This window comes from Leptinotarsa decemlineata, unplaced genomic scaffold, assembly GCF_025532065.1.
Source record: "Leptinotarsa decemlineata unplaced genomic scaffold, Ldec_3_MD MMD2_P_RNA_scaffold_9, whole genome shotgun sequence".
Classification (NCBI taxonomy): Eukaryota; Metazoa; Arthropoda; class Insecta; order Coleoptera; family Chrysomelidae; genus Leptinotarsa; species Leptinotarsa decemlineata.
In genome coordinates, this window is record NW_027412536.1 from 5,513,301 (window position 1) to 5,538,627 (window position 25,327).

The window sequence follows — 25,327 nt, forward strand, 5'->3', positions numbered from 1 at the left end:
TGTCAGAAAATTATTCATATAGTAATAGTTTTATGAAGAACAAACGAAGTAATACTTTCGAAAAAAAAAAAAAAATTCGTAAATCTTAAACTCAGAAGGAGAAAAACTGTATTATTAAACTGTCCTCATGTTCAGTGAGTACAGTGAGTACATCCTAAAGAATGTTACAACTCTGATACAGAGTTGGCATAAGTTGAGACTTTTCAGCAGTAAATCGAAATATTTTTTATAATATCGGTCAAGAATCCATGTTTTCCAAAATTGGTAGATCTTCCAAGGGCTGTAAAATTAAAAAATGAAAATCTCTTCGACCAAATTACCTGCAAACAGAAAAGTGTATTATTAGTAGTAGTTCAAAATCAATGAAAAAAAATCACTCTGAATAATAAAATTTTATTCAAACCCCTTTGATGCACAATATAAAACACAAATTTTTTTACACTTACTACAAGAAAAAGGTCTCTATTAAACTGAATAAGAACAACTGTTTGTACACCTACCAGTTCTGGAATGTTTGATGTCAAACTCGGATGTAAATAATGTCTACTGGTGTCTTGAACCATGTCTTCCGTTGAATCAACTGAAAATAAATGTATTTATGACAACTGTCTATACAATCAGAAATAAAATAATGCAATAAAATAATTAAACAAAAAAGGTACATTCACAAGTGAAAAAAATATTTCAGATTGCATGTTGTATATATTAATTATATATAGCAGAAAAAATTATAAAATGTAGTTTACTGGTTTTTTATATCAAATACTCAACCCCAGTAAAAACAATGTGGAAAACTCAAAAACACATTTTACAATACTTCATATCATAAAATCAAAGTTCAAATAGTTTAGTGGTTTCTCAACATATATTTGGGTCTATAAAAACTAGGAAAACTTTCCCCGGAAAACTTTCATCTGTTAAAATCTGTTTTTCTGTTAACCAGCTGTGGGTTCACTATAAAGGTCCCAGAAGAGAACTGAAGAACAGTTTTAACAAAGCAGAGATCGACTCAGAATAATTACTCACTGGACACTGTCTATTAAGAGGACATCTGAACAAAATTGAGCTCTACAACGGAGACACCTTCCCTGTAGGCTTTTGTAATAAACGGACAGAGACAGCTCGTTATATTTTATGCCAATGTGAGGTTACTGGAGGCAAATAATTTATGGATAACCCAAATTATGTCCAGAAGAATATGACCTACATCCAGCAAACTAGAACAGGGGATACGATTGTTAAACCGGGTGCCATAAAAAAGATGGAGAAAAACTTAATAAGTACATGAGGCTGCAGTGTTTTCCAGAGACAGGTCCAAGATTGCGCAAAAAAACTCCATCCTAGAAGAATTGTGCTACTTACTCATTTTATATTCTCCAAAATATTTTTTTTAAGTTGTAACATTATTCTTGCTTAGATAAATTATATTTGTATTTCTAACCTAGGTATTTAATAAATTTCTAAGATGATAATTCTAATTTGACAGTAAGTCAAAAGTATCTTCACTATGTAACGTGAAATTTTTATATTCTCATACCTGTCAGCGACTTTTTTGACCTGCCAATTGTACTCTATATGTAAATATGGCCAATAAATACTACCGCTACTACTATTACTATATCAAATAAAGATTTTCATTGAAGCACATGTCTTGTGTGCTGTGTATTTGTCATTGGTGTCAGTTGTCATATGTAGATAATTGTTGTATTGTACATTTTTGAGTTTTATTTGCTGTTTTCTATTTAGAGCGAAATACAAAGAGTAACCATCTCAGAAAAAATACTTGTACATGTGCTCCAAATGAAACCTTTATCCGATATAGTTTATCCACTCAAGTAATTTGTCATACCTTGCGAAATTTGTTTAATGCTTTAGCACAAATCTTTCTAATAGATTCATTATAATTCCTATATTCAACTAATTCAAAAAATATTTTATTAAACAAAATCTATATAGGTATAGATTTTTATAGGGTTGGTGTGAACATAAAGTTGAATTAAAGAATCTAGCTTGGGTGGATACTTGAATGGTATGGATAGTGTTTTCAATAAAACCATAATATTCTTTTGGTTCGTTTCCGGGTTTTGCCGTGGTCTTTTCTGATTATAATCTCGAAACACTTCAATTGCAACAGTCATCTTCAGTGGCGTGATAGAAGTACTCTTTTTGTTCAGTTTATAAGTTACCAAAACATTCACGGCAGCCGTGAAAGCCTACATTCCTATACCATAATATTACTCCATACACTTCCATACAATATTTCCTCAGAAATATATCTTCTTTACTAACTTTAAGTTGTTTGATGTACATGTATTTTTAGACTGGATGACAATTTTACAAGAATGTTGTTTTTTGGTTGTTGGTAATATTACATTAATAAGTGAGAATTGAATGTGCTGTTTTCGTATTGAAATGACAGTTGAAAATTATATATTTAACAAAAAAAACTATGAAAATTTGTGGCAGCATGAAACAATAAAAAAATACCCATGCACTCATCCAAAAAAAAATCAATTCCTTTAACAAAACCTCAATTCTACATAAAATATGTTAAAACATGGTATTTCAAATGTTTATGGGGAAAATTGTAGTTTTAAAATACTCACGGACTTTCGCGATTTTTTCTATGATGATGGTAGGAATTCAGAACTTTTTTTTTGTCGGACTCGATTAGTTTCCGAGATCTAGCTTGTCAAAGTATCAAAATTACGTCTTTTTTTTCAGCACTACATTTAAATATGGAGATAAAGAGAACAACCAAACGAAAGAAATTACTAAATTGATGGATGTAGCCGTTACTACGTGGTAGGAAATCATAATGAAAAGAGAAATGAAAATTTACAAAAGTGGTAAAAAACATAGAAATTTTCATTTCTCTTTTGAAAAAAATTACAGCCGCATTCTGTGTATAAAATGCATTGACATTTAAAACAAAATTTTAAAAAGTAACGGGGTTCACACGGATTTCCGCGATTTTTCTATGATGATACTAGATGATGGTAGAAATCATTTGAAAGATTGAAATTTAGAGAGAGAACAGCTAACCAAAAAAAAATAACCGCAACAAATGCGATGATATATAACATTCCATCTAACCTGACTTTCGAATTCTAACGTATTTTCGAATATTCAATTTTGAAAAACTATTCATCCTCAACATCTAACCTGACCTCTGAATTGTAAAAGAGGCGTATTTTCAAATATTATAAAAGGGTATTTATAGAAAGTTCACAGAAACTATGAGAAAGGAAGATATTCAATGAACCTTTTTCCTGAAGTACGAAAAATCACTCACTAGCAGCTAGTAGTTCGGTAGGGACAAACACTGCCTAATACTCGTATAAACATATGGTAAAGTACAATTAAAAAATAATGTTTTTAACAGAAGAAAATGTTCCTGGAGCAAAACTAAAATTTGCAACTGTAAAGGATACAAATGTTGTAACATTAAAACGTTGGCTTGCATGCCGTAATTTAAAAGTAACTGGAAAAAGGTGAATTAATAGACAGGATTATATATAATAAAATAATATAATTTAATAAACGATTGAGATAATATTTCATTCTAATCAATGGTAATTAACTATGAAAAATTTACTATTCATTTCATGTTTAGAGCATACATATGAATATTTATTTATTTTTTGCACTGTTAAATCCACTCTCCTCGAAGTATGTGTCCATTTCTTACATCTAACCTTACTTTTATGAGGTTTTATAAATGGTATAAAAAACACGCAACACACAGCAATGCTTTGTTGGCATTATACTAGCACAAAATAATTTTTATATCAGATTTATATTTTTAAATAATAAATTAATATTACGTAAATAACAATGTTTTACATGTGAATAGTTTATTGTTTGTCTCTACTACTACTACTGCTGCCTCTCGTGACACGTTTGCTGTACTATTCTCAGGAAAATGACTCATTAAATGAATTTTTGGTTAATAATAACACAACAATACATTGAGATTATTTCGCAACGCGAAGATAATTCGTAGGCCATAAGTGTGTCAATGTAACTCCCTAACTGTCCTTCGATAGATCTTCCTGTCTGGTTTCGTGTTTGGCAGCCACCAGCTAGGGCACGGCAGGGCCGGCCCAAGGATGGGTAAAAGGGATTTGTTACATTCTCCCCCCCTGGTCTCGAACTCGCCTCGAGGAGGGGCCAGTTCTACTGACTGTATTCTTATTCGCGGGTCGCCTTCTTTTTCTCAAACCAAGTGCAGGTTTCTCAACTTCGCTGGCTTTAGCATGAGTGAGAGATGAGATATGGTAAACTCCCAACGGTGTTGTTTGGTTATCGGGATAGGCAACCTCATAACTGATTGCGGATACCTGCCTCAGTATCTTGTAAGGTCCATCTCTTTTCGGATGAAACTTTGCAGTGAGTCCTTTCTCAGCATTGTTAAGCGCGTGTGTCTGCACGTACACTAGGTCACCAACCTTGAAAGGATCCACATCATTTCTTCGGACATCTGCATAGACCTTTCGACGGTCTTGGGCTTTTTCATTTAACGCTTTGACCTCTTGCCAAGTGATTGAAATTTTCTTTAGATAGGGAGTTATCTGGGGAAGGAAATTCTCGGTATCCGTAACGACCCTGAAATCATGTTTCACGTCGTCAGGAGTTCGCAACTCGCGCCCAAATGTTAAGTAGGCAGCAGTCTTTCCTGTAGTTTTACACCATACGGAGTTCATGGCAAATCTAGTCGTTGCAAACTTCTCAGGCCATGATCGAAGATCGCTCCCCACCAGGATAGCGAGTCGTGGTTTGAGATCACGATTTTTCCTCTCGACCATGTTGGCTGACGGGTGATAAAGAGGGGTAAATGTTTCCTTGATGTCCAAGGTATAGCATACCTGTTGCATGCAGATACAAACTGTACGCCATTGTCGCTGATGATTTTACGAGGAAATCCATAGCGGAAAAATATTTCGTTAAGCAGAATGAGGGCACACTCCTCTGCAGTAGCACGCTGTAAGGCAAATAACTTGACCCACTTCGTAGAAATATCTTAAACAATGAATATCCACCTTTCTCCACTTGGTCCTTCTGGTAACGGTCCCGAAGAGATCTATGGCTAGGATTTGTAGGAGTTTGTAGAAGTCCACCTGGTTTCTGGTTTGTGGCTGTGTAGCGCTGACAATCAAGGCTTTTACTTACATAAGCGGTCACGTATCGGCGTATCACTATGAAGTAATCAATACCTCTTTGCAATGCGTTGGAGAGTACGCTCAACACCATAATGAGCGGCTTCTGGTGCGTCATGACATTCACTTAGAATTCTGGGTCTTTCGTGAAAAGGCACTACCAACTGTACTTCTTCTTCATCTTCTTCTGGGGAGTAGTGATATACTACTCCCTGGGACAGGATATAACCTCGATCTGTTTACTTGGCAAATTCTGTATCCGAAGGATCTTCGAAACTTTTGATTATTTTTGCCAGTTCAGGATCTTTCAATTGTTCGTTTCTTATTTCATCCGCCTTCCTATGAATCGATAATAACCTCCAACAACCCGCAAGCCACTTGTTCTTCATGGTCGTAAGGAGGACGAGACAAAGTATCGGCGACAACGGTCGTTTTCCTGGTAAGTACTCTATCTTGATATCGTAATCTTGCATAAGTAAATCCCATCGTGCTAACCTACCAGTAAGTGATTTCAAACTGAGTAACCATCGTAGTGGTTGGTGATCGGTTTGCACGACTATCGGAGAGCCTTCAACGTAGCCTCTGAATTTTCCTAGGGCCTATACCACAGCTAAGGCTTTCCTGTCTGACGTGGAGTAGTTTCGTTCTGCGGCATTCAGTCAACGGTTCGCGTACCCTACAGAATGCTCATCTTCTCCTTCACCTTGTAGCAATACGGCGCCTAATGCATAACTACTCACAACAGTACGTATCAGACTCGTCACGATTCGTCTCGTCATTTTGTCCAAGTATACAGCAACTGCTTCAGTTTTTCAAATGACAATTGGCATTCGGGAGTCCACCGTCACACTGCCTTCTTTTTCGTTAAATCGCTGAGCGGGCGAGATACTTCTGCGAAGTTTTCTACAAATCGCCTATACCAGCTAGCAGTTTGAAGGAAGGATAGCACTTCTTTGACGTTCCGTGGTGGTAAACGTTCACTTATCACCGAAGTCTTCTCGGGATCAACCGAAATACCATCCGGAGTAATGTAATGTCCAATGTATTTTACTTTGGCACTCGCGAACACGCACTTCTTACGGTTGGCGCGAAGTTCAAATTGTTCAAGTCTATCGAACACGAGCTTCAAGTCATGTAGGTGTTCGTCAAACGTACTAGAAAGAACAATTAAATCGTCCAAGTAACTGAGAATCACGACACTGCCGAGACCACGTCGAAACTGGTCCATTAATCGTTGAAATGTTCCGGGAGCTCCTTTCAAACCGAACGGCATAAAAAGGTAACGATATGTCCCGAAAGGCGTAACGAAAGTAACTTTTTCAGGCTCGATAACACGATCGTAAATCTATTGTGGTCATGTAGAATGTTCTTTTGGCTGCATGGAGTAAATCGTCCATTCGCGGAAGCGGATAGGAGTCACTTGTTGTTAGTGGGGACAAGTGACTCGTATCCGCTGGGGACATTCGGTACGGAGGTAAGGCAATCGGAGGGTGATCGCCAGTGTTGATGTGGTGCTGTGCATAGGGAGTCGGTTCTCCCCCCAGACTGAATATATTCTCGTGCTGATTCAGAAAGAGTTGGAGTCGAGAACGTTGATCATCTGTAAGCATGGTTCCTTCTTCCGGACGCAGGTTATCAGCCTTTTTAGTTTCGGGAGTCGAGTAGGAAGCGAGATCGGAATAATTGGTGGCAGATTCAAATATCAATTCGTAGCGAACCGATTAGTTTTCTGAGAAGTACCACTTCTTATTATGAGCGTCTAGGATAAGTTTCGCATCCTGTATGAAATCTATGCCAAAGAGAGTTTTATTTGGTGTATCTGGGAAGATGATGAATTTGGTAGGTATAGTCTTGTCTTTGACCTTCACGTCAACACAGGTACAAGGACATTCTTCATTTTACCTTGACCATCAGCAAACTTCACCAAAATGTTTTCTTCAGAAAATGCTTGGCCTTCGCGTTTCAAAATATCATATAAGGCCTTACGGAACACTCTGTTTTGCCGCTGTGTCTATGAGACCTTGACCGTGATGACCTAAAATGTCTACATGAATATATGGTCTGTAAAGAGGGGCAATGAGCGTGTCGATGCTGAAAAATTCCATTGAGGACGTTTCGAAATTATTACATGAAGGGCAATTAGTACGAATGAACCCTATCATACCGCATCCATAGCACGATAATGCGAAAATGATATTACTCCGAGAAGTACTATCTGATGTTGAATTGGATGAACTAAATCGAGCGGTGTTTGAATCACGGGTAGATGTTTTAGGTTTTCCGTTGTCCTGAGAATTTCTGTTTGAAAGTTTCCTACATTCGTCTTTTGTGTGGCCTATGTTTTTACAGTATTGGCGTCTTTGAGTATCTTTAGTGTCTTTCGTCACGATCTTGTCACTACGGTCGAAAGTTTCTTCAATCAACCTTGAGTTTGTCAAAAGTTCACTAAAAGTTTTCATTTTTTCACGTGGAACTTTCTCTCTAATTCTACGATTCAATAATCCATAAACCATTGAACCCCTTCTGTAAGAGTTCCAGAAGGAAGCTGTGCTAGTACTGAACGCAGTTTACAAATAAAAATGTATGTAGGAGTATTTAAGTCTTGCTCGGTTGCGAATAGTTCACGATAGACTCTATATGGTGGTTTTCGTGGACCGAATGTGGTTTTGAATAGAGCTTCCAATAGAGCGACGTTCCATGTAGTCTTTACGCCTTGATACCACTTTGCCGCGAACCCATCGAACAACCTCGGAAGTTCTTTGAGAGCATTTGCGTCGGATACTTGAGCACAATCTTTATATATACAAACGGCATCAATGAAAGCATTCACAACAGAGTCTTTAGAACCGTCAAAACGTGATAAGCACTTCGAAAAATTGCCGCCAGTAGTAACACCCTGTGTAGCGTTACCTACCAGTGATATTCGCGACATGAGTTCCGCGAATTGTTCATTAGTCAAAACTACGTTTGCCAAAGTATTTCGTTTTTGAGTACGTTCCTGACGTTCAACCGCACTAAATTGTCCACACAAAAATACGGGTAAAAAATACGGGTGACCACCCTGTTGATTCGTGATTGTAAATATTTGGTTTTCACAAAGTTCAGCGAGTCAAAAGTATAAAGCGTACTTACAGTATTTCCGCTACTATGAATACTATACCAAATTCCAGCTTATTGCATCTCTGTATTTCCTTGGAAGTTCAGAATTACAAATCACCAAATGGGATTTTAAAGCACACACTGATATTTTAAATATTCGAACAGACGAACTGAATGTACAATAAACGAGTCATCAGAGTTCTTAGAATTGAAATCCAGAAGCAACAATGATCATCAATCGGTGAAACCGGGACCAAAGAAACAATTCTGAATTTTGTCACACACGGCACGAAATAAAACCGGTAAAAAATCCACTAAGAATCCTACGACTTTTTCAAATGTTCTGGCCACTAGTTGGAGCGCCACTATAAAAGCGTATTTATAGAAAGTTCACAGTAACTGTGAGAAAGGAAGATATTCAATTAAATAGATTTTCGGTTAATAATAACACAACAATACATTGAGATTATTTCGCAACGCGAAGACAATTCGTACGCCTTGTGTCAACTGTAACTCCCTAACTGTCTTTTGATAGTTCTTCATGTTTGGATTCGGGTTTGGCAGTCACCTACTAGGGCACGGCAGAGCCGGCCCAAGGATGGGTTAAATTGATTTATTACAATATTTAATTTTTAAAAAACTATCTATTCCAACATCTATTTTGACAGCTGAAAGGAAAATATTTTCGAATATTTAATTTTTATAAAACTATCTATTTTCCACATCTAACCTAACCTCAGAATTCTAAAACAAACGTATTGTCAAATATTTCTTTTGGAAAAAACAATTTATCCTCAACATTTAACCTGACCTCCGAATTCTAAAGGGAACGTATTTTCGAATATTTAATTTTTGAAAAAATATCTTTCATCAACATCTAACCTGACCTCCGAATTCGAAAACAAACATATTTTCGAACATTCAACTTTGAAAAACTATATTTTCTCAACATCTAACCTACCCTACTAAATTGAAAACCTCATGTATTCTAGAAAACTAAATACAAACTATTTAAAAACTATCTATTCTCAACATCTAACCTGTCCTACGAATTCTAAGAGGATGTTATTTTTGAATATTTAATTTTGTAAAAACTATCTTTCTTCAACCTTCGAATTCTAAAAAAAAACGTATTTTCGAATGTTTAACTCTGAAAAAACCATCTTTTCTCAACAATCTCAACATCCAACTTGATCTACCAAATTGGAAACCTCATGTATTTTAGAAAAGGGATAGAAAAAGGTATGTATGACGATATGGAAAAAGGTGTGTAAATGAAAAATATGGGAATTGCAATCCTTTATTGCTTAAAAAAAAGTAAAATATAACATGACACAAACTTTGACAAGCTATATTTTGAGAACTAATTGAATCATGTAATATCATCCCAGAAAAAATCGCGAAAATCTGTGAGTATCCCATAATGTAATATTTAATTTTTTTCACAAATGATATTTGAAATATTGAAATTTAGAGAGAGAAAACAGCTAACAAAAAAAAGACAACCACTTGACAGATAAATGTCCGCAACTAGGTACCAACAATTCAACAAATGCACACATCAATATTTTTCAATATTAATTATTTTCATTTTAGGTATAAATATTATAATCAACTGAAAGTTGAAAAATCCAAAAACATTATAAATTACTAAGTGATTGTTGAAAAACATAATTTTTGGTTGGTAGAGAATTTTCTAATCCCAATAGTGAAACTTCATGCAATTTACAAAAAGTGATTTGTGTTATGTACCTAAGCACCTGACAAATTATGTAAATTCAATTTAATTTCAAAAATCTTGGCAATAAGTGAATGAAAAGGGATAGAAAAAGGTGCGATGATATAGAAAAAGATGGGTTGAATAAAAAAATCATTCATTGCCTAAAAAAAGGTAAAATATGACAGAATACAAATTGACAGGCTATATCTTGAGAACTAATTGAGTCCGACTAAAAATAAGAAGTGTTCTGAATTCCTGACATCATGTAGTATCACCTCAGAAAACAAGCACTTTCCAAAATGAAAACATCTTATCTTAATCCAGTCATTTAAGCTTAAATTAGGTAAGAATCTCGGAATTTGAGATACCCAGCTGTAAGTCTGTAAATACTTGTATATTGACACCCTAAAAGTTGTCTCAAAACCTACATATGGTAGGGTGTAAGCAACTATTAAATTTCAAGGTCAAAGGCCACAAAACTCGGTTTTTTGCGCTTTTTTTGGAAATATCTCATTTCCTATGGGTTTTTTGCTATTTGTATTTATTATCAATATTGTAGAATACAAAATTCTCTACAAATTTTGTTAAAAACAAATTTTATACGGTGAACCGTTTTCGAGATAGAGGGCGGAGAGCGCGCGGTCACAGCATCACTTCAGGTCAACCGGTGCCTCCGGTCGAAAACGCGCCATATTTAGTTGATGAATTATCGATAAATCAATGATTATAAATATTTGTCAATTTTTATTAACTATTATATTATATTTTATCATTTTCTTCATGCATTAAATCTATATCTATTCAATAATACTGATAACCGTTTACTAAAATTAAAAAATAATTAAGAGAAAAACTTAAATCATAATATAATTACATTCCCATTTACACTAATGACATTTTAAATAGAAAATAATTTAGTGCCTCTTTAAAATCTGTACATTTTAAAATTCTTCCACTACGTCGAAAATTATACCTGGGAAGATCTGCTGCACTTTCAAAAACGTATGAAGTTTGTTTCGATGAAACAATGGTTGTACCAGTTACTCAAGAAAAATTCTTATCAAATCGAAATAACAAAGATAAGTTCATTAATATGTTAATTGAAAAACTACAAGCTGCAAATATTACTACTAAACAAGCCAGAGATGATGCGGATGTTCTTATTGTTGAAACTGCCATTGAAGAATCAAAGTCTAAAAAAACTGCAGTTATAATAGAACAAGATATTGATTTACTTGTCATTTTAATTGGGCGTACACTGTCTTACGAACAAGAAATTTTCTTTAAAAAAGCTGGGAAAGGTAATGTAAAAACGGAGATATACTCGACTAAAAGTTTTGATAATTATCCTCATTCTAAAAAACATATTTTATTTCTGCACGCATTAAGTGGCTGTGACATAACTTCTGCGCTTTTTAAAAAGGGAAAAAATCATTTTTAAAAGTTTTCGAGAAACTGACAAATTTGGATGAACTAGCTACAGCATTTGAGGAAGAAAATTGTTCGGCACAGAGATTATTAGAGAGTGGAACTCAAACCTTATTGGCAGTCTATAATGCTCCGAAATCTGAAAAGTCTCGATCATCTTCATTATATGCATTACGTCAAGTCTACAAAACTTAATAATCCTGTGCAGCTTTCAAATATTCCACCAACAAGTGCAGCTGCTCATCAACATTTCAACCGTGTATATTATCAAGTTCAAACTTGGTTAGGACATGATTTGGAACCCCAGGTATGGGGTTGGGCAATGCGAAACGATTTTCTGGAGCCTATCATGACAATTTTACCACCTGCTCCAGAAGATTTGCTAAATACAATTTTCTGCAACTGCAAGAGTGGTTGTGGTTCGCGATGCGGATGCAGGAAAGCGGGCTTGCAATGCTCTTTAGCTTGTGGCCAATGTAATGGGCAAGCTTGTCTCAATGCTCTACCATATCAGAGCGACATTAACGAAGATGGAACCTTTGACCCCGAAATCATGGAAGAACTTGAGACAAATGTCGTTGAAGACGATAATGAAGACCAGTTTGAAATTTACCAGCAGCCAGAAGACGACGATGAAGAGGAAGAAGATGATTAAAATTATAAATTGTAGTTTTGTACCCTTTATTCCATTTCTTTACTTTCAATAAAAATAAATGTATTCAATGATATTTTTTAATAAACAGATTAATTCATAATTTATTTGTTTTTTTTTTCATCATGTAAGAAGTTATAAATATTAATTAGGTTAAAATTCAAATATAATTCCTATATTTTCATTAACAATTCTGCAATTACACGGGCAGGTAAGTGTTGTCAAATAAATTAATACTGAATAAAAAGTGGATAAGTTAGGAAAAAAATTATAAAATATAATATAATAGTTAATAAAAATTGACAAATATTTATAATCATTGATTTATCGATAGTTCATCAACTATATATGGCGCGTTTTCGACCGGAGGCACCGGTTGACCTGAAGCGATGCTGTGACCGCGTGCTCTCCGCCCTCTATCTCGAAAACGGTTCACCGTATAAAAATTTTTTTTAAAGAAAATTTGTAGAGAATTTTGTATTTTACAATATTGATAATAAATACAAATAGCAAAAAACCCATAGGAAATGAGATATTTCCAAAAAAAGCGCAAAAAACCGATTTTTGTGACCTTTGACCTTGAAATTTAATAGTTGCTTACACCCTACCATATCGCACTAGTATTTCTAAAATGCCACAACTCAAAAATCGGTATATTTGAGTTGAGGCTATGAAAAAATTGGTAAATATTTCTTTATCTGAACTGTATCAAGTTGTATTAACATCCAAACTGTATCAACTTGATATAGTTCAGATGATACTGTATCAACTTGATACAGTTTATATGATTGATAAAGATATATTTATCGATTTTTTCCATATTGATTTTTGAGTTGTGCCCCTTTAGAAATACTAGTGCGATATGTAGGTTTTGAGACAACTTTTAGGGTGTCAATATACAAGTATTTACAGACTTACAGCTGGGTATCTCGAATTCCGAGGTGAACTTACTATAATGACTGGACTAATCTAGATTAGGCAACACTAGAAAATTATAAAGAAAAATCAGGTCTCACCAGTCTTGTTTTTACTTTCAGGTTCATAGCCTTGATATCTTCGATTTTTGAATGCAGCCAAAACATGTCGATAAAATTTGTATAATGGGTCACCTTGGTTCAAAAATCCAAATTGAGGATTATTACTTTGTTTAGCTTTAATCAGAATTTCCATTTGAGGACCCTGCCTGCACACAAATAACGCTGTTTTCTCTATTCGTGCATACTCCTTTATTGTTTTTGGCTGAAACATTGATTCAATCATCAAGTGATCACCTTCAAGAGAAAGATTAAACTTAATCTACATATAATATTGGCAATATTTATACCATAGATACCTCTACTAGGTACCTGCGTCTTAATTGTCTTAAAATTAATTTCACGATGTTGCCTTATCCACTAGTCAAGTAAATCAAAGTAAAACGACCGGTTTCGGGTTTAACCCCATTATCAATTATAAAACTGAAATGTGAAGTTTGAAAACTCGGTTATATTGGGAGTTTTCAAGTAAGATGGAAGGACAGGTAGTTGAACGAAGCAGGGTGCCAACTTTAAAATTCAACACTGAAGACTGTAGGGGGTTTTTAAACTCACAAATTCAAGAGTGTTGATATTTTGTATTTGGAGAGAATAATATTCAAAATTACCAGAAAACAACTACTCCCTTGGCTAATCCACGAAGGGCGTTTTATTGTCCATAATTTGAGAATAAAGTTCAGAATTCCTCTATCATCAAGAAAAGATTAAGGATACGTCCTGCCTTTTAAGAAATGGGTTGAACAACCTGCAAGATTGGAGTCTCATGTTTCCCTTAATTTGCAAAGGAATTGATTTTTTTGCAAATGTCTGTCTCAACAGAACTCAGAAAAGAGTTATACGTTACTCTTCACTTGTTTAAATAGTACAGTTCGTACAGAATTAGCTGCCTAGTTAGACACCAGCTCAGTAAAAGCCGAAAAAAAAATCTGGACAAATGTTCTGTAGTTCTTTGTGAACTACAAGAATGAGTGATTTCTAACAACCTCTCCTTAGTTGGAATCATTCAAAAATTCATCTGTCCTAGTGTGTGAAAAAGCTGTGAATGGTTGTTGAGGCGAATCGAATATATATTTTCTGGAAGTTACAGGACTGTTCGAGTATCCAAAATGCCAAAACAAAAGGCAGCTATACAACACCACTGTCCAAACTGTGTCTGGTGCCGATTTCTACAAGTTAATGAATATGTCTTAATGAGATGCAGAAATGTAAGTTATTTCACAATGTGTATTCATTGAATGTTAGTTATGATTAATCTGTGCAGGTTTCATGTTTTGAAGCACAATCTTTGCAGTTTCCAATTTTATTTTTCTTATAGAATCACTTAAAAAAAAATCGTTGAAGAGTGACTGGAATTCTGCAGATGCTTTACCAGGTTGTCATGTTTCTGCATTTAGGACAATTACAGCATTAACATATATATATATATATATATATATATATATATATATATATATATATATATATATATATATATATATATATAATGAAAAATTCGTGGATACAACACTCCAAACAGGGGGACAAACCGCGGACACGTGTTTACCCCCCTGTTTGGATTGTTGTATCCACATTTTTCATTTTTGATTTATATCATGCACACTCGAAGCTTTACATCTTCTATTAATTATCTGCGAGCGCTTTCGACCGTTGGTAGTACTGTCATCTTCTAGGCACTCCTCAAACTGAACTTGTCATCCTGTCGTCTGCCTCTTTATACGGTCAGAGCGTCTCAACTCAGGTACTTTAGGTAAATTTGCCTGTATTTGTACTGCATCAGGTACTCTTCTTTGTGTTGGATCTTCTCTAGGAATGTGTATGGTTTTGTTCATTATATTGAATGTGAGGTCGAAGATAACACAAAAAACAAACAACTATGAAAAATAAGAAGACAAAGACCAAAACAGGATATAAAGTATACAATGCTCGGACTGCAACAAATTCTATATCGGCCAAACAAAAAAAAAACTAATCCAAAGGTACAATGAGCACAAAAAGGCATACATAAATCCAATAGTATATAAATCAAACCTCGCAACACACGTCATACAAAACAAACTTAATTTCCCCCCACCAGAGAACATAAAACTCATAAAACAAGTCAACAAGGGAAACCGCATGGACATTTGGGGAAACTTGAACATCCATAAATTTAACAGTCATAAATCACTTATCGAGGAATAAGTACAAATCAAAACACAACAGGACCTGACAAGATGACAAGTTCATTTTGAGGAGTGCCTAGAAGATGACAGTACTACGCGCTCGCAGATAATTAAAAATAAATGTCACTTCTATATCTAAATTATACAGTAAACCAAGAGCTCCAATTTCAAATAAACAAAAATCCAATTTAGTATACAAAATTTCTTGTATGGATTGTTCTAAAACATATATAGGAAAAACATCTAGACCTCTAAGTAGTCGCATCTGCAGACGAAATGTTAATTATTCTGCATTAACAGAACATGTTAATTCGGAGGATCATAAAATGAATTTTGAAAATCCAAATATTTCAGATAGAGAAACCAATACAACTAAAAGAATATTTTTTGAAATGATACATATTAATAACGAAGAACATTCAATGAAAAAACGAACTGATATTGATAGTCTTAGCAAAATTTAAATAAAAGATCTGGTAATTCGAGTATCATTCAGAATTTTCCTACTTGACATTGTCAGCCAAAAATTTTTATCAACTGTCATTATTTGAATTTTTTTCTATCTGTTTTTGAACCATTTTATATTTTATTTTCACGTTAGTAAGTTCTCCATATTTATATATTTTTTACAAGATATATAATCTTATTATTGTAGTTGTCCTGACGAAGGTGTGAAATATACCGAAAGCTTGACATATAACAAAGAGATTTCTTTGTAACAGCCCAGCTATTGACTGCAACCTCACGAATATATATATATATATATATATATATATATATATATATATATATATATATATAAAGTCGAAAAAGTCTAGGGATATTGATATTTTTATAACATACTGAATATCAGAAAAATAAATGCATGAGGTCGTTTAATTTCGATTAAATTGATACACTCGACCACCCTGTAGATTTCTATGGGTTGAACAAAGCCTGCAAAAACGGTAACTAATCTTTTATCAAGTTTCTTACAAACTGTAGGTTTTCGGCTAAAATGAATAATCTGAAAGTGTCGAGTTTGTACATTCTATGCAGTTCTTGCTCAGCAATTAAACTGGAAATATTGTGCTTTAACATGGAACGCCATCACTTACCATTGGCTGAGATGAATAGAGCTGTAGGGCTTCTTCAAGGTGGCATGCGACAAAATGATGTAGCTCTTCGTTTGGGGGTCTCCCAAAATGTTATCAGTCGATTGTGGCGGCGTTTCCGTGAAACTGGCAGTCCAGCCGAACAACATCCAGGGCGAGGACGCGCTACAACTGCAGTTCAAGACCGATTTTTGGACGTGTTGCAGCAGACGCACCAGGTCTGATACTGTTAGAAATCGACTGCATGAAGCAGATCTCCACAACAGAAGGCCACTTAGATGTCCACCTTTGTCGAGAGGCAATCGCGTTAGAAGATTAGAGTGGTGTCAAGAACATCAAAACTGGGATGCAAATGATTGGGCTACAGTTTTGTTTACAGACGAATCCAGATTTGGATTTCATCCAGATTCTCGTCGAGTGAGACTGTGGAGAGGACCTGGAAATAATGAACGTTTGAGACACGTCCAGGAAGTCCACACATACAGAGGTGGTACAGTAATGCTATGGGGCGGAACCATGATCGGCGGCAGAACCGATCTCGTTTTTCCAAATCGCTCCCTCACAGCTCGACAGTACCTCGACACCATTCTTCTACCTATCGTCCGTCCGTTTGCTGGTGCTGTTGGTGAAAACTTCCACCTAATGCACGATAATGCTCGTCCACATGTCGCGCGTCTAGTGACTGACTGGCTCACCAACGAAGGAGTTGATGTATTGCCATGGCCAGCACAATTACCGGACCTGAATCCCATCGAGCATGTGTGGGACATGCTTCAACGAAGAATTACTCCGCATATGGGGAATATTCACACAACGTTTCAATTGAGAGAGCTTTTAATTGCTGAATGGGCAAATGTACCTCAACAAGACATTGACAATCTCATTTTGTCGATGCACGATAGATGTAGGGCCGTAATAAACCAGCGTGGAGGCCATACTTTGTACTGATTCCAATTTTTTTTTGTATTGTTTTTTTTTCGGGCTGCCAAAGACGAGCCATATTTTTTTTAGTTTTGCTTATATGCGCACTCAGTATTTTTGACCATTTAATAAATTTTGTTGTAAGTGACATTCGTTTAATAATCACCCGTCAACATTTTTTTCCCTAAAGCGATCTAAAAAAAAATTATTGCCATTTTTAAAATATCCCTAGACTTTTCCGATGTGTATATACAGTGTGTCCAAGATAAGGATCCTAAGCATGGGAATCTCAGTACCTGTTGGAGATACAACTTAGGTTAAATCAGGAAAAAGTTGTGTTCTTTAAAGCTTATTTACATGCCGTTTAGAAACTTGAAGAATTTTCATGGCTTGCTGAGATATTTGGGAAAAACGAGAATTTGACAATATCAATTTTATTTTTTTCTGACTTTATTTGAAAAGATATCAAAAAACGAATAACACTTTTTCATTGGCACTTTCAAGGTACTACACGATGGTATTTTTAGTTTTTAATCCGACGTTTCGTTTTCAAGAAACCATCATCAACTTTATTTTTTTATATGACCCGAAACAAAAGTACACCCTGTATCTGATTCCATTTTTTATTACGATTTCAACGATGTATCACATGCCATTGTTTTCTTTTCAGTTTAAAGGAAAATTACATTTTTTCTATTTTTAAAAAAATCTTCAAGTAGGCGTTGCAAACAAATGCTTTGACGTAAATACCTGTCACCGAGCCTGTCAAATATTATTTAATTACACGATAAAATAGTAATTGTCGTTGTTGTTAGCCTGTTTGTCGAGTTGTTGTTTTTAGAGTTATTGTTACTGTTGTCGTTATTATTGTTTATTGTTGAATAGATAATATTGTGTTATTATCGTCGAATATGCCGGGTGAGCATTATAGCCATGAAGAAAAGTTTGACATGCTAACGTGCTACATTTTGTGCCACAAAAATACTGTAAATACAGCAGCAATGTATCTTAATACATATCCAGAAAGAAAGCAGCCATGTAAGTCCATTTTCTTAGAGCTGGCTCAAAATTTAAAAGAATATGGTTCATTTAAAAAGCCTGTTTTATCTCGAAAACATGAATCTTCAGAAGAAGCCCAAAATAATGTTTTACAAGCAGTTGTTGAGAACCCTGAAATATCAACTAGGCAAGTCGAAAATAATGTAGGAGTAGCCAAATCCACAGCTCAATTTATTTTACGTAAAAATAGATATCACCCCTATAAATTTAGGATTTGCCAAGGACTTAAACCAGGGGATTTCGAACGGCGCCGAAATTTTTGCGAATGGTATACACGCGCGTGTGAAGAAGATTATAATTTCCCTTCAAAAATAATATGGTCCGACGAAAGTATGGTCACTAATAATGGTATCTTCAACCGCCGCAATACGCATTACTGGGCTCAGCAAAATCCACGTGTTAAGAAAATATCAAGACATCAAGAACGTTTTGTGTTTAATATGTGGTGTGCAATTTTAGGAACTAAAATACTAGGTTCGTTTTTTTACTATAATTCTTTGACCGCCGAACGATACCATCATTTATTGCAAAACTATGTAGAAGACTGTTTAGATAATTTACCACTGGCACAGGTCAATAACTGTTGGTTTCAACAAGACGGTGCTCCTGCACATAATTCTAGACAAGTTCAAGAGTATCTTTCGCAGCGATTTCCTGGAAGGTGGATTGGAACCTTTAGTGAAGTGTCTTGGCCAGCGCGATCCCCTGACTCAACTTCTCTGGACTTCTTCATATGGGGTTTTGTTAAAAACCGGGTTTACCAACATTCTTTTGAAACTGAACAGCAGTTACGAGAATGTGTAACTGTCGCATTTAACAGTATTACACCAGAGATGTTACGTGATGTTTTAAGTTCTACAGTTAGAAGATCATACTTATGTTTGGAAAATAACGGAAACCTGTTTGAACACCTCCTTTGAATTAAATAAAAAATGCGTTAATTTCTTTGTTGTTTTCATTACTTTAAAAAAATCATTATTAACCTACTTAAAAATACATTTTAAAAATAGAAAAAATGCAATTTTCGCTTAAACTAAAAAGAAAACAATGGCATGTGTTACATCGTTGAATTCGTAATAAAAAATGGAATCAGATACAGGGTGTACTTGTTTTTGGGCTATTTAAGAAAATAAAGTTGATGATGGTTTTTTGAAAACGAAACGTCGGATTAAAAACTAAAAATACCATCATGTAGTACCTTGAAAGTGCCAATGAAAAAGTGTTATTAGTTTTTTGATATCTTTTCGAATAAAGTCAGAAAAAAATAAAATTGACATTGTCAAATTCTCGTTTTTCCCAAATATCTCAGCAGGCCATGAAAATTCTTCAAGTTTCTAAACGGCATGTAAATAAGCTTTAAAGAACACAACTTTTTCCTAATTTAACCTAAGCTGTATCTCCAACAGGTACTGAGATTCCCATGCTTAGGATCCTTATCTTGGACACACTGTATATGTATATATATATATATATATATATATATATATATATATATATATATATATATATATATATATATACTTTTTTTTGAATGATGCAAATAATTTTCCTTTATTTTCAGTATTTTAATATTACCTAAAATACCTGAGTTGAGACGTCGGACTGTATAAAGAGGCAGACGACAGGATGAAAAGTTCAGTTTGAGGAGTGCCTCAAACTGAACTTTATATATATATATATATATATATATATATATATATATATATATATGTATATATATATATATATATATATATATATATATATATATATATATATATATATATGTATATATGCATATATACATATGATGTGCTGTTTTCTCGGGTTTCGCTCCGTGTTCTGTGTATTTTATCCCAATTAGGATTATTCTCACAACGTTTCGGCAAAGTATCATTTGCCATCTTCTGGTGATGTCTGTTTTTTTCAACCAGACTGGTGAGTAGCGATAAAACGGATCTCCATGTTGATGGTAATCTTTGCGCATCATCCCTCTTGTTCATATTATCAGGTCGTTTTTCAATTTCGATAGCCTCTCTGATTGTTCGAGTGTAAAAGTTTTTATTGCTTGCTAGTATTTTTGTGTTATCGAAATTGATGTTATGTCCTGTCTGCAGTACGTGTTGGAAGAGAGAATACGTGGTAAATTTTTCCTTCACTGCTAGTTTGTGTTCATCTTTGCGTATGTTGATTCGTCTGTTGGTCTGGCCGATGTAAGTCCTGTCACAATCGTGGCATGGTACTTCATACACTCCTTTTGACTCCTTGTGTATCTGATCCTTGGGATCACGAAGCATGGACCTTATTGTCCGTTCTGGTACGAATGAAGTTGATATGTTGTATCGGCGAATAATTCTGCTGATTTTATCTGTTGTTCTTGCAATATATGGTAGTGTGGTACACCCGTACACCCGTCATGGGTGTATCTCGAGTTTTTTGTTGTTTCCGTGTGGTCTTGGAAGCCGCATTTATACTTTTTTCTGAGTAGTTATTCATTTGTATAGTTGTTTTGATGGTGTTCAACTCTTGTTGTCTGTGATCGTTGTCTGCCAGCCTCCTGGAACGTGTAATCAGTGTTTTTGCCACCGCTTGAATTTGTTTTGGGTGGTGGTGTGAATTTACGTTTAGGAACCTATTCGTGTGTGTGAGCTTTCGATATACCGTGTGGCCTAGTGTACCGTCCGGCTTTTCCATGATCAGCACATCGAGTAATGCGAGCTGGTTGCCTTCTTCAACTTCTTTCGTAAATTTAATGCGTGGATGGATTTCATTCAAGTGATTAAAAAACCTGGAAAGTTCCTGGTGTCCATGATACCAAATCACGAAGATGTCATCGACATACCTCAACCAGAGTTTAGGTTTCAAGTGTGACGTTGCTATTGCTTCGGTTTCGATTATTTCATAAAGAGATGGGCAACAACGGGTGATAGTGGTGCCCCTTCAATTTGTCTGTATCGTTGGTCGTTATAGATGAAGTAAGTGTTTTTGATGCAATGTTCCGCCAAGGTGATGATATGCTCTTTCAGTTTGTATTTCTTTTTGATTATTTCTAGTGCCTCTTCGGTGGGAACCTGGGTAAATAACGAGGTTACATCAAAGCTATCATGCGCAAAGATAACCATCAACATGGAGATCCGTTTTATCGCTTCGCACAAGCAAACAGACCGCTCAACCCCAGAAGCAAAACTCGGCAGATGACAATACAGGTACAATAACAGAGGCAGGAGAGGCAGTTCAGGTAATAAGGCCAAAACATTTGTATTCGAGCAAACACAGGTAGTGGCAGCAACGCAGGTAAAGGGAAACATCTATCCCTATAAATTGAGACATAGAGTTTGAACTAATCAGTCTGGTTGAAAAAACCAGACATCACCAGAAGATGGCAAATGATACTTTGCCAAAACGTTGTGAAAATAATCCTTATGGGGATAAAATACACAGAACACGTATATATATATATATATATATATATATATATATATATATATATATATATATATATATATATATATATATATATATATATATATATATATATATGATATCGAGAAAGGTTAATGCAGTCAAGCTGCTGGAAAATAATTCCATGAAAATCAAAAGATGAATAGATTAGTACTTTTTGATCATTCCCATATTGATTTCAATTTAAGAGCCACCGGTATACCAATAGGTGGTTCCACTTATGTTTCGCTTGCGTTTACGCAGCTATTTTTATCAAGTACTTTCTTGGTTTTTTCTCATTTTGTCTTCAATCGAGGACCGCCTGCCCGGTACTGACGATGCCCAATAGGCTGAAACAGCTGTATACCGGTGGCTCTTAAATTGAAATCAATATGGGAATGATCAAAAAGTACTAATCTATTCATCTTATATATATATATATATATATATATATATATATATATATATATATATATATATATATATATATATATATAGATTTAGATTTCCATCTTTCTTGAGCCAGCTATAGTGAACTGTGCGTGCACTGTTGAGCCAGATTTACAAAGCTGAGCCGTATATATGGCTCAGGTTTGTTTTTCCATATTAAAAGGTTCAGGTGGTTTGAAAATATGTGATTATTTTCTTATAAGCTCGGGCGATTCTTAGTGAATCCCGATTCCTCATTTTTTTCATGTGATTTATCGTTATATAGCATTTACGCGCCAATTTTTCCCTCCAAAAAATGGCTCAGTTTGATACGAAAGATATAATTTATAGTTCAGCAAATTGCCAAGCGCGGCACTGTCGGATAATTCGTATATACAAATCGTATATGTCTAAAACTAACTCCGTACATTACAAGCCGAGTCATATAAATATGACAACACTGTGCTTCCATTAATTGGTGTACGAGCACAGTAGGATGTACGAGTATGTTTTGACTGATAAGAAACACTATAAAGACATTCAACGAAAGTCATTTTTTTGTGGGGGAAAATCAGTTTTTTATCGACTTTTTTGGGAATTTTTATCTTCCACAATCTGAAAAATATGAAATTTATAATGGATAAATTTATACAACTGTAGAAAGGGCAAACACTTTAGTTTACCCCAATAAGTTACTGCGTAAAATTTAAGTATTTTTCACAAAGAAACATGTTCTATTTATCAGTAACTTATCAGTATCAGTAACGTTTCGGAGGCCAAAATCCTCCTCCGTCTTCAGAAATGCACAAAAAATATTTGCAGTTATTCCTTTGCTGATTATTTATTTCTTAACTACTTCGAAAGATGTCAAAGGAGTTTTGAAATGTAAAATTATGTCAATGTTGTTGATTGACAACTGGAACATTTTATGTAATACAAGGTGCTCTCCGATATCAGTCTGTTGCCATTTCGCCACTATCCGAATTTTCCTTCAAGATGGATAACCAAGCACAGTGTATTTCTAAGGAGCTTTTCGAAATACGATTCTCACCAGATATTAGAATATATGCTGATTATTTTAACTTACGTCTTAGAGTGAGGCTCATTGAATTTTGGCTTCCGAAAAGTCAAGATAAGTATTGTATTATTTCTTAACAAATTTTTTGATAGGCAAAATTTTTAAATACAAGTTACTGATGAATATAACATTTTTCTTTGTAAAAAATACTATGATTTTACGCAGTAACTCATAGGGGTAAACTGAAAAGTTTGCCCTTTCTACACTTGTATTAACTTATTCATTATAATTTTCATATTTTTCAGATTTTGGAAGATGAAAATGTCCAAAATAAATCGATAAAAAACTGATTTTCCTCCACAAAAAATGTATTTTCGTTGAATGTCTTCATAGTGTTTCTCATCAGTCAAAACATACTCGTACATCCTACTGTGCTCGTACACCAATTAATGGAAGCACAGTGTTGTCATATTTATATGGCTCTGCTTGTAATGTACGGAGTTAGTTTTAGACATATACGATTTGTATATACGAATTATCCGACAGTGCCGCGCTTGGCAATTTGCTGAACTATAAATTATATCTTTCGTATCAAATTGAGCCATTTTTTGGAGGGAAAAATTGGCGCGTAAATGCTATATAACGATAAATCACATGAAAAAAATGAGGAATCAGGATTCACTAAGAATTGCCCGAGCTTATGAGAAAATAATCACATATTTTCAAACCACCTGAACCTTTTAATATGGAAAAACAAACCTGAACCACATATACATTATAATTTTCATATTTTTCAGAATGTGAAAGGTGAACATTTCCCAAAAAAGCTTATAAAGACAAAATGACATTTTGTTTTTTTTGTGACAAAGATGTTTCACATTTCTCCAGACATCTGAGAACTTGGCAGTCAAATGAAATAGAAGTTCAACTCAAAAGAAAAGCGTCAAGGTTTGAGTGGTTTGGGATAAAGAGAAAATTAAGTGAAAAATCGATCTACTTTGCAAGTAAGGCCAGTGAGGCGGGTTAATTCAGGAATACTATTATGTAGCAGTGAGTTTCTTCCTTGTCCCCATTGTTTAGGGTTTTATAAAGAGAACAGTTTATATAGATACACAAAGAATTATGATAGTAGGCCAATATCAACTCAAGGAAAAAGACAAAGTTCTAAACACGAGGGTCAAACAGATTGAATTTTTATAGGCTCTATGATAATACTTGCAAGACAGCAAAAATTTCAAAATTGTTGCTTCTTGCAAGTGAAGGCGGATTGGAAAAATATATAGGTTTCAACTCAAATCATATACAGGGTGTTTCAAATTTACCATTGGGATCTGGGAAACTATGAGAGATACGAAGATGGTTGAATTAGTGAAAAAGTTGTGCATTTACCTGACTAAAAATATGCCGTTGAGAAATTTCTGAAATTCCGAGTATACATGGAGATATCCGGAAAAAACAGAAATTTCGGAAAATGGTTTTTATTTCTTCTGTTTTTTTTCTGGTTTCATTTTTTGAAGGATTCGAAAATAAATTGCACTTCCACGTTGCCACTTTTTCCGCTGCTACATACTCCACATACTCACCAAACTCGGTGAGATTTCGATCCAATAACTTGAACATAGTTCGATGTGGTTATCGTCATTCGAGATACAAGTTTTTAAATACATTTCCGATGTCGTAACACTGTTTCTTATTTGTAATAAATTTGTATTAGGTATATCTTTTCTTCTTCATTCGTGAAAGCCATTTTTCGACAAAAATTCAATGACTTGTTCAATAACAAAATGTCATTGAGTGTAACAAATTGAAGGTCAAATTTAAAAATATCAAAGTCAAAGGCTATTATGATAAGAATGAATTATTTTTAATATCTCCAAGTTTTCGAAAAAGAATGTTAACTTATGATACATCATTGAAAAGGTAAATTTTGGTTGTATTCAAAACATAAATAATCCAATGTAGTGCCTATGAGAAAAAATAAAGTTGATGGTGGTTGCCGGGAGACGAAACGTCGGATAGCAAATCTGAAAACAGATTATGTAGCAGGGAAAAAATGGCAATGTGGAAGTGCAATTTATTTTCTAATTCTTCAAAAAATAAGGCCAGAGAAAAATAAAAACCATTTTAAAAAA

General features: G+C 34.6%; 2 protein-coding genes across 3 annotated transcripts in view; both read right to left on the reverse strand.

Annotated features, from left to right (window-relative positions):
• The window catches only part of su(w[a]) (suppressor of white-apricot), a 104,579-nt gene that overhangs the window by 19,101 nt on the left and 60,151 nt on the right, over positions 1–25,327 (reverse strand). For both annotated transcript variants that reach the window (XM_074170777.1, XM_074170778.1), the window contains exons 5-6: positions 13,075–13,297; positions 501–580 (exon numbers count right to left, since the gene is read on the reverse strand). In XM_074170777.1, coding sequence (XP_074026878.1) covers positions 501–580; positions 13,075–13,297 — 303 coding nt within the window. The remainder of the gene's footprint in view (positions 1–500; positions 581–13,074; positions 13,298–25,327) is intronic.
• Positions 7,142–10,474, reverse strand: LOC111508140 (activity-regulated cytoskeleton associated protein 1-like). Its single transcript, XM_023163567.2, is given in 2 exon segments — positions 7,142–7,663; positions 7,666–10,474. Coding segments are annotated over 2 exon segments (948 nt in total). The 5' UTR covers positions 8,092–10,474.